This window comes from Chaetura pelagica, unplaced genomic scaffold, assembly GCF_000747805.2.
Source record: "Chaetura pelagica isolate M959 unplaced genomic scaffold, ChaPel_1.0 scaffold840, whole genome shotgun sequence".
Classification (NCBI taxonomy): domain Eukaryota; kingdom Metazoa; phylum Chordata; class Aves; order Apodiformes; family Apodidae; genus Chaetura; species Chaetura pelagica.
Window position 1 is genome coordinate 410626 of NW_009951813.1, and position 10684 is coordinate 421309.

A 10684-nucleotide genomic window follows, 5' to 3' on the forward strand; every position below is an offset into this window, starting at 1 on the left:
AGCCAGGCCAGCCCCTGGGCTTGCCGACCAGCCACATTTGTCTCCAAAATATGAACAGTCTGATGGCTGGAGTGAAGGGACTCTTTGGGGCAGGAGGTGAAGCCATGGCTGGAGCAGGAGCTGCCATGAAAGGTGTTTTCAACTGAAGGTGTGAACAGTGAGTGGTGGTTGTTGCCTCTGTGAGTCCAGAGCAGGGAGTTGGTGTCAGTGCAGACCCAGCACCCAAGGGTGGCCCTGCCTTTGGTGGGCAGGCTCTGATCCTGGAGTGAGGATGGGGCAGCCAGATGAAGGTGTGGCTGGGCAGCTGCCCTGAGCCTTGTGGGCTTTGCTTCTGATGGGATGGACCTGCCTGGCTTCCCTCTGTGTGGAGCCTGGGGGACAGCAGGGAGGAGAGCAGCTGCGTTGCCCCAGCACACACAGGTCCAACCAGGGGAGAGCAACTGATGCTCCCACCTTCATTTTTCACCTTGTTTCACCCTGAGATACCTGCTGGAGACCCTTTGAAAATCCCACCAGTGCCACCATCTCACTGTCCCTGCACACCAGCAGCACCAGCTCTGAGCTGACCCCAGCTGCAGGGCTCCACAGCAGGGAAGGAGGCAGCAAACCAGGTTTAATTCCTCTCTCTCAACCTGCTCTTTCCTTCCACAACCCAGAAATGCCCTTCAGCCCCCAGGACCTGCCTGCTCCTGTGCCATCCTTCCCCAGGTCCCCAGCCACTGTCCCCTCCTTACCCTCTCATGGGGGTTCTGCCATTTTTCTTCATTATTCAGCCCTGCCTCTTTCTCTGAACATCTATTCTTCAGGGATGTGTGTGTTACAATATTTAGCTGGATCTTAAATGTTTACCAGTTTGGGACCAACAGGTAATAAATCAACCTTTACAGCAGGCAGCTCCAAAAGGTGACTTAGAGGGTATATCCCTCACTTCAACCACATCTTGCCAAGGGAAGTTTTAATATCCAAATTATAGCTTTGAGTCTAGAAGGTTTAGAGACCTGGGAGATTTATAGGCCCTATTAATAACCAATTATTTCTCACACACATTGGCCATGCAATTCGGCCCAAGCCATTAGATGGCCTGAAATGCTAAATGTCCTGTTAGAGTCTGGTGACAAACATCATATATTTTGTGTCAGTGCTGGTTTTCCAGCTGTTGTGAAGTGAAAACATTCCCATCTGTGACCCTTGGACCGAGCCATCCATCAGTGCTATGCTGGACACGGGGAGCAGGGGTGGCTTTCCTGGGCTGCAGGCTGGGGTTGCTTTGGCTTGGAGGGATGTCCTGACCATGGGGAGAAGAGAGCCTGTTGTCCCACGTTGCTGTTGCTCCTGGTGGCAGAGCTGCTTCTGAAGCCAGTGGGGTTTGACAGCAGACTTGGAGCAGCCAAACCCTTCTTCATCACAGTGCAGGATCAGGCCTATGCCTGCCAGGGACCATCCTGCATCCTCCTGGACCAGCAACATCCATCACCAGGAGCATCAGCTGTTGTGTTCGTGCAGAGGGGAGAGGGCTGTAGGGGTGCTGGGGGCTGGACATGACCTTTTGCTTTTGATCCCTCATCAAGCTGAAGCCACCAGTGGGTCCTGCATGAAGTAACAGCATCGTGGCTCCAGTGTCGCATCTCGGGGCCACCCCCTGTCCCACAGCCCCTCTGGGTGTCCGGCACCAACCTCTCCATTCCACTTGATGTTGCCTGTGATGCATGTTGCCCTTTGCTGTCCCAGTGCCTGTCCCTGGTCCCATCAAGCTGTGCCTCTTCTCTCCACAGCCCTGCCTGCAGTACTGGCCTGAGCCAGGGCTCCAGCAGTACGGCCCCATGGAGGTGGAGTACGTTTCCGGAGCGGCAGATGAGGACGTCGTGTCCCGTCTCTTCCGAGTCCAGAACATCACACGGGTGAGGGTCTCTCCTCTGGCTCCATACCAGGCTCATGTGTGTCACTGCTTAGGTGTCTCCAGGCACCTCCCAGTGCAGAGGTCCTGGTTGGGTGCAGGGGATGGATTGGTTTTGTGAGCTGCTGCTGTGGGGAAGGGCTGGGGCATCACCAATAGCTTCTTTACCTGAGTGAAGACCTTGTTTGAGAGCAGAAGGATGATGGATCTAGTGAGGCCATGCAGGCCCAGAGCTTGGCATCACCCATGGGTGATTCTCCATGTAGACTAACTGAATGGTGCTGTAGGTGCTGATGTCTTCTTCAGCCTAATCCAGCTTCTCCAGAGGATGCAGCCCAAGCTCTTCTGGCAGAGAGCAGCCTGCAGAGTTGCCATTGGCTCCATCCAACCTTCCAGCCTTTCTGGTGTTCACAGCTTCTTGAAAGATTTTAGATAACTCGGTAGGAAGACCTTCCTCATCCTGCCTGGAGGTCTATTCCACATGTGTATCACAGGATGGAGACTCCTGGAATGGTCCCTTGGGACCAGCAGAGCCCTTGTCCTGCTCGGTGAGAAGATCTGCCCAGGTTTTCACCTGTTGTCCTTGTTGCAGTGATGCTTGGCTGGTTCAGCTTGCCCTTACATGAAGGGAAATGCAGTGAAACTGGGAAGGGAAGGAAGAGGGACTGAGATGAGCAGCTGGGTGGGTGCAGAGCTGTAGGTGGGCAAAAAGCCAGTTTAGCTACAAAAGCCATCCTTGGAAAGGTGACATCCTGGAGGTCTTTAAATCTCCTGAGGGTTGCCAAGAGGCCAAGGCTGATGCCCCAGTGGAGGACATTGGGCAGATGGGAATTAGGGAGCTTGGAATGGAGGATGTGGCTTGGCTGATGGCCTGGCTGGGAAAGATGCTTCAGGTTGGAGCTGGGTTGGTGGAGATAAATCTGGATTATCTGGACTCACCACAAAGAGGGGTTTGGTTCATGATCCCTGTGGGAGCAGCTGGCATTTCCTGGGTGTCAGCAACAAAACCCTTCACCAAATGTGCTCTTCTCTCAGGTGGTAGAATTTACCCTGTGCTCAATTAAAATGCAGTGTGATGAAAAGCTCTGGATCAAAGAAGAGATTTCCCCGAGGAGCAGATTGCTGGAGGAGCTCTGGGAAGCACAGGGAGCAGCCTCTTGCCAAGCCTTGCTGGCTGCAGAGCAGCCAGACCTTGAGGGTGTCACAGGTCCTCCACAGCCAGCCGGTTTTCACCTGGGCTGTCAGAGGAGTTTTCTTCTGTTTTGACTCCCCTTCTTTGTTTCATCTTCCTCTGCCCTCCTGGTTTCCAACTGGATGGAAAAGCTCAAGTCTAGGGAGCTCAGCCCACCCCAGCCATGTCAACAACCCACATTGGAGCTCCCAGAAAGGTTCAGAAAAGCACCATGTCATTTGGGGTGTGCTGGTGGAAGCAGGCACTGCATGGCCCAACACCCACCCTGCAGTCTGGGGGGTCCCTGCAGAGCCCCAGGAATACCTGGTCCTGCTGGTTGGAGATGGTCTGGTGCTCACCCTGCTCTTCAGCCATCTGAAATGGGGTGGATGGAGGCCTCCAGAGCTGGGGATCCCCCATCTGTGTGCCTGATCTCCCCTTTGTCCTCCTCTGCCTGTTCCACATGTGCCACCGAGCCCTGAGGTACAGCTGGAATATGTGACCCCTGGTTTCATCCCATCAGGTGCTCCTGATGCTCCGAGGACTTCTGAGCAAGAGCCTCATGTCATCCTGGCTGAAGCCTGGCCTTGTTTAGCTGTACAAATGTAATCTCCTTCCTTGGAGCCTGCTAACCAGATTAGGTTTCAGAACTAACCAGATTACCTGGGTATTAAGGCACACTTCCACTGCTCCCACCTCCGTGGGTGGCAGCTTCTCATCAGCCCTGTGGTTTACAGTGAACAACAAAACACGTCCCCTGGGACCTTCTGCCTGCGAGACAAGGGTGTGATGGAGAAGCCTTGGGGAGGCTCAGGAGTCTGGTAACAGGTTTGGGGAGATGCACAGACAGCCTGAGATCCTCTGAGTTGGGATAAGCCATGTCAGTGGAGCTGCTTCAGGGATGGTGGGACCAGTGGGTCAATGTGAGCTGTGGAGGAGAGAGCTGAACCATCCAGCTTTAAAGCACCAGGAAGGGGTTTTCCTCTTTTTCGCTGTGATTAGTCATAGAATCATGGAATGGTTTGGAAGGGACCTTCAAGATCATCAGGTTCCAACCCCCTGCATGGGCAGGGACACCTCCCACCAGCCCAGGTTGCTCCAAGCCCCATCCAACCTGCCCTTCAACACTGCCAGGGATGGGGCAGCCACAGCTTCCCTGGGCAACCTGGGCCAGGCTCTCACCACCCTCACACCCAACAATTTCCTCCTCATGTCCAACCTCACTCTCCCTGTGCCACTTTTAATCCATCCCCCTTGTCCTCTCCCTCCCTGCCCTTGTCCCAAGCCCCTCCCCAGCTTTCCTGGAGCCCCTTCAGGCACTGGAAGGTGCTCTAAGGTCTCCCTGGAGCCTTCTCCAGGCTGAACACCCCAACTCTCCCAGCCTGGCTCCAGAGCAGAGCTGCTCCAGCTCTGCCATCATCTCCATGGCCTCTTCTGGACTCTCCAGCAGCTCCATGTCATTCCTATTAATGCTTGGCAAAACCCCTCATGTCCTCCATCCAACCTGCAGTGGAGGCAGGTTCCTGGGTTGCTGCTGATGCTGTTTGCCTCTCCAGTTGCAGGAGGGGCACCTGATGGTCCGGCACTTCCAGTACCTGCGCTGGTCGGCTTATCGAGACACCCCAGACTCCAAGAAATCCTTCCTGCACCTCCTGGCCCAAGTGGAGAGATGGCAGAAGGAGAGTGGTGATGGCAGGACCGTGGTGCACTGCCTGTGAGTGTCAGTTGGAGAGGAGCAGGTTCTGGCAGGGGGGGAGATGCCTTCAGGTCATGTGTCCACATTTTGGCCTGGAGATCCTCTACAAAGTCCTCACCAAAGTGACTTTGTGGCCAAATGGTCCATGAGTTTTGGGTGAGGCACCTTGTGGTCACCATGTCAAACCTCCATGAGATGGATGCTCAGTAGGATTGACACGGGGTGCAGTGGGGCTTGGCAGAGGTCCCAGCCCTGTCACCATGTCCTGGGCCTGTAACAGGCTCCAAAGAGATGTGGCAGGAGCAACTCCCACCACTTGCTTCTCATAGAAGTGGATGTGCTCTCCATCCCCCTCCTCCCAGCTGGATCTGGCTCACACAAACACCCCCACGCACTCCTTGGATGGGACCTGGCATGTTGGCAGATTGGTGGAGACATCAGATGAGCCTTTAATCAAAAATTAATTACAGCCATGTCTGTCTCCATTAGCCAAAGGATGACTTGAGAACGTGCTTCCTGCAACATGAGTGTCTTGGGCTCCCCTTCCTCTCCCTGCTCCCCTTCCCTGCCAGGATCTGCCCTGGTGCTGTGGGATGGTTTCAACCCAGGGTGGGGGGAGGTACCCAAGGACCTCTGCACTGGGTGGAAGGTAGGATGGTTCCTGTGGGCAGTGCTCCCCAACAGGTCACCCAGGGTCACTCTGCAGGTGGGAAGAGGGGAGCAGAGGGATAAAGGGGCTTCCCCAAGGTCACATGAGGAATCGATCCATGGCAGGGCTGGAAACTTGAGTGTCTGTGCCTGAGATCCAGCCCCAATGGTCCAAAAAGGTGGTTTCTTGCTTGGTTGTGGCTCCTGTGAGGACCAGAGGGCAGGATCACAACTGCCACTAGGGGGGTCTGGTTCAGTCTGGGGGGACTCTGGTGTATGACCCTGTGATCTAGGGCATCTGTGTTGCAGGGATGGATGCAGAAAGGAGGGAACTAAAGGGTGCAGGAGGATGTTCTGATGCCATCATCTCACTACTGACACGTGTGTTTCCCCCATCAGGAATGGAGGTGGCCGTAGTGGCACCTTCTGTGCCTCCACCATGATCCTGGAGATGCTCAAGTGTCACAACATGGCAGATGTTTTCTATGCTGCAAAGACCCTGCGCAACTACAAGCCAAATATGGTAGAGACCTTGGTAAGCACCAGCCACCACTGGTGGCCATCCCAGTCCCTGCCTCCTTCCAACAGAGAGGAGAGGTGCTGGGAGATGCTCACCTCCCAAAACACCTTTCCCACCCCAGGTTCTGAGTAGCATGATGAGCATCCTCAATGGGCTGAGGTCAATTGTATGAGGTTCAACAAGGTCAAGTGCTGGGTCTTGCACTTCAGTCAAAGCAACCCCAGGCAATGCTCCAGGCTTGGGGAAGAGTGTTTGGAAAGGGCTCAGTGGAGAAGGACCTGGGGAGGCTGGTTGACAGCTGGATGAACGTGAGTCAGCATGTGCCCAGGTGGCCAACAGGCCACCAGCATCCTGGCTTGCATCAGGAATAGTGTGGCCAGCAGGAGTAGGGAGGTGATTGGGCCCCTCACTCCAAATGAGACATTGAGGGTCTGGACTGTGTCCTGAGAAGGGTGATGGAGCTGGGGAAGGGGCTGGAGCAGCTGAGGGAGCTGAGGGTGTCCAGCCTGGAGACAAGGAGGTGAGGGGAGACCTGCTGGATCTGCAACTGCCTGAGGGGAGGCTGGAGTGAGGTGGAGTTTGGTCTCTTCTCCCAAGGAACAAGTAATAGAACAAGAGGAAACTGCCTCAGGTTGTACCAGGGGAGGATTTAGGCTGGATATGAGGAACTGTTTCTTCCCCAAAGGGTTGTCAGGCTTTGGCACAGGCTTCCCACAGCAGTGGTGGAGTCCCCATCTCTGGAGGTGTTAAAAAAATGTGAATGTGGCACTTCAGGACATAGTTTAGCTGACATGATGGTGTTGGGTGGATGGTTGGACTTGATGACCTTAGAGGTCTTTTCCAACCTTAATAATTCCATGATCCTAGGTTTCTATGCAGAGCATGTCTTGGTGAGTGTGCTGGTGGTGTGGGCTGGGCAGGCAGGGAGGAGAGGCAGCTCTTGGAGAGGCAACCTTGGACTTGCCTTCATCTCACCATGCTGACATACCCTTGGCATCAGTGCTGGGCTTGTCAGAAATCCTTCCCTAGAGCAGCAAGGCAGGTTGACAATTCATGGGATGTAATTACAGTTCTTAGGAGGGTTTGTGGTGCTGGGAGCAGCTCTGAGGTGGAGTCAGACACATTTCCTGTTGGAAACATAAAAGGGACCTGCCTTTTGAGTGAAATTAATTGGTGGCCAAGCTGCTGGGGGCAACAGTGGAGCCAGGTTTTATGATGGGGAGGCTGGAGGTGGCAGCAGGTCAGGGGGAGAAGCCTCCACCCTGTTTCAGACGCTGGATGACAGGATGGGGCTGGAGCAGGCGCGTGTCTGTCCCCATGGTGGAGGAATCCAGGTGCCTCATGATGGTTTAAAAGCAAGTCAGGCAGAAATGTTTACCCTGTTTGGATTATAAAATCCCTCAATTGCAAAATGAAATGGTTTCAAGGAGGGGGTGTGATTTGCATTAGGAATTAAAGTGGAGGAGAAGGTGAGGGAGGGGATGGGGAGCAGGGGGGGAGGGATGCAGATAATGATGATGTGACAAGCATGAAACCACCAGACCCACTGGGCTAAATTAGAAAGGTATTAAAAAGCAGCATTTCCCATCAGGACACAAAGCATCCTCCAGCCTCAAATGAACCTGAACTGTCTATTCTGGGAATCCCAATCTACTGGAGTCACTGGGAGGCTGGATCCTTGCCTGCTGTAAAGAGCTGCAGCCCCGTGGGGAGCAGGCAGTGGGTGGCACTTCCCTGCTGCCCCTGCAGCTTCCTCCTCTGTTTGCCTCTGGGGTTTATTTTTATGGGAGGATAAATGGAAGCAATCCCTTCTCTTAATCCAAAAAGCATTAACGTGCTTTTAATCTTCTCTGTCCTCACTTTGAAGCCCTTCTCCCCCTCTGCCTACTCCTACCTGGGGTCCCCCAGCAGCCACTCACCCCCGGGGGATAACAGGAATTCTGTGCTGCTGCTGAAGCTGCTGAGGGGGATTTCAGGAGCTTCCAGGATGTCCCAGTGCTCTCAGCACCATCAGAAACCTCATTTTTGGATGATTTTTTGTTGGTTTTTTTCCCACACTCTGGCTGCTTTTGCTTGTTGGATGCTTGAAGGATCAACATTTGATGGAGATGGGCACTTCCAAGGCCTGAGCTCCCCTGTAGCTTTCTCTGCTGTGAGCTGTTGGAGGACAGGAGACTGCATGAGAACATGAAGGAGAGCAAGGGTGGATGAGGCTGTTTTTTCAAGCCTCTCCCATTTTGGACACCTCTGACCCCAGACCCTGTCATTCCCACAGCTCTGCCACCATCTGATCTGGTGTCCATCACTGGGGGCATGGGAGGGGCTCCAGGGGTGAGGCTGCTGGGTGAAGCCCCACCCTGGTGCTGCCTGGTTTGTGCCCTGGTCTGGTGATAAAGTGTGTGATGATCTCTTGAGGTCCCTTCCAGCCCCTAAGATTCTATGATTCTATGATTTTGTGGTAAGGAGATGTCCCAGTCCTTGCCCTTCCCTTCAGGGGACTGAAGTTGCCACATGCCCCCAGAATGCAGGAGATTTGGCAGATACCTTGCTGTTGGATCTGGGATATGGTTCATCTCCTTCCCTGGCCATGGGACCTGTTGGCTGAAAGCAGTTTCTCTTGCCTGTTGCTTCAGCAGGTCTGTCCCAGAGGAAAGGAGAGGGACACAGCCCCAGGGAGGGGTGACACCTGCGTCCATCCCACGGAGCCCTCAACGAGGCTTTTCCTTGGAGGACGTTGAACCTTAAATAGGGATAACTTTGGGAAATAGTTCACTGGGGATCATCATGTCTTCTTTTCTCTGTCCCACCAGGAGCAGTATCATTTCTGCTACGACATAGCACTGGAATATCTGGAGTCCCTGGAGACCAGATAGCACCTGGCCAGGAGAGCTCCCCAAGGGCTGGTGCCAACGGCGCATTTGGCGCTCGGGTGATGCTTGAGGAGGGGACACAGCGAAGGAACCCCCAGGAAACATCAGGTCAAGGCAAACAAAAGGACGTGGGGATGTGTTGGCTGCTCCCCCATCTTCACCCTCCACTCCCCATCTTCCCTTCCCACCCCAGGCGTGGCCCAGCAACTCGTCCTGTCCCTGCGTTGCTTTGAGTCGTGGTCGTGGGGTCGGTGTGAGCAGGATGTGGCCCCATGGTGCTTCCTGGGCATCTCCAAAGCAGCTGGAGAGGAGGCCAGGGAGGGGAGGAGGTGGACAGAAGGAGTCGAGGCCACTTCCCAGCAGAGAAGGATGGATATTTGGAGAAGAGACGTGGCTTTTTAAATTGTGTGTGGAGTCAAAGCTGCTCTTCCAAGGAGCTCAGCTGGCGGCCGGCAGGTTTTGCCTGTGGTGGGGACACTCTGAGCTGGAGCAAAGGTCCTGAGAAGAGTTCTTCAGTTTCTGCCTGTTCCCACCATGAGTTTGATCTTCACTGTTTTGAGTTCTGTGAGTTGTGACCCTTTGTACATCCAGCCCTGGACAGAGCGGGGACCTGGGGTGGTGGCAGGATGTGGAGGGCACGTGATGTCCCTCTGCAGGGACCGACTCAGACTCTCCTGGCACCCTTACAAAACTTAAGTGATGGTTCTCCTGCATCTCCACAGCATCTTCCCCATCTGTAGTAATGATGTCCTCCTGGGCTGACCCACAGGCACCAGCCCCTGGGACTGTTTTTACCCTTTCCCTTGTGAATCACTCCACATGAGACACCTTTGGTGCCCAGAAGCAAATCCTCCAATTTTGGGTCCATCCCTTGTGCCCCCTGGGAGGGTCCCCCAGGAGCCCCTCAATGCAGCTTGATGTTTGCTGGGGTTGGTGGAGCAGGATGGCTGTCATTGGTGTGGGGTGGGCTGTGCTGAAGACCTGAGCTCTGAGGGTGGGCACGGGGAGGTCCCCACACCCCTGGTGCCACCTGGGGACAAGTGTGGGAGGTTGGTGCCTGATACTTTCATCCTGCTCTGGCTGGTGGTGAGATGTCACTTTCTGTCCGATGTTGTGGTGATTCCAGGGGTTCCTGCCTACAGGGGAGAGCCTGGCTGTAATCAAGCCATGGTCAGGGTTTGCTCTCCCTGCAAATGACCTTGAGAAGGTGCAGTCACAGGGATGATGGGTCTGGGGTCTGCCCTGGGGACTTGAGGAGCTGAGGGGAGGTTGCTTCTATCTTCAGGGCCGGGCAGAACCCTGCACTGTCATTTTTGGGGGGTGTGGAGCAGAACAGATAAGAAACTGTCCTCCTTGTGCTGGAGGTTGCATGTGAGCAGCCCTGTCCTTTGTCCCCTCCCTTCCCTCATCCCCTCCTTTGTCCCCTCCATCCTTCAGCCCCATCTCCCCCTGGCAGGGGCAGCTTCCCCTCCCTGCCTGTTCAGAGACTAGGGATGTCTCTCCCATAGCAGAACTCAGAGCTTGAGTAGATCCATTTGGCTGAACCCACCTGCAGCACGAAGGCCCCAGAGCCCTGGATGAGCAAACCCAGGAGATGTTTCCACCCACCTTCCAAGGGTGGAGGAAAGCAACAAGATCAACCTCTGCCCTTTCTTCCCCTGGGGAGATGTCCCACCCCCTGCCTTGCAGACTCCTGAGGGTGGTGATGGGGATCTCAGCAGCCTCAGAAGGTTTTGCCCAGACTGGCTTCCCCAAGTGCTCACTGAGTAATTCTTATTTGAGAAGAAGTCATTCCAAGGGCTACACAACATTATTCCCCCTCGTTGCCATCCCTGCTGTCTAACCCTGCTGTGTGCCCATGCTGTCTCATGACCCAAGTAGTCTT

At 54.6% G+C, this 10684-nt stretch overlaps 1 protein-coding gene across 1 annotated transcript in view; it reads left to right on the forward strand.

The window, feature by feature from the left end:
* Positions 1-8802, forward strand: part of PTPRU (protein tyrosine phosphatase, receptor type, U) — a 44860-nt gene extending 36058 nt beyond the window's left edge. Inside the window, exons 27-30 of the mRNA XM_010008284.1 lie at positions 1773-1898; positions 4622-4779; positions 5809-5944; positions 8740-8802. Coding sequence (XP_010006586.1) covers positions 1773-1898; positions 4622-4779; positions 5809-5944; positions 8740-8802 — 483 coding nt within the window. The remainder of the gene's footprint in view (positions 1-1772; positions 1899-4621; positions 4780-5808; positions 5945-8739) is intronic.
* Positions 8803-10684: the final 1882 nt, after the last annotated feature.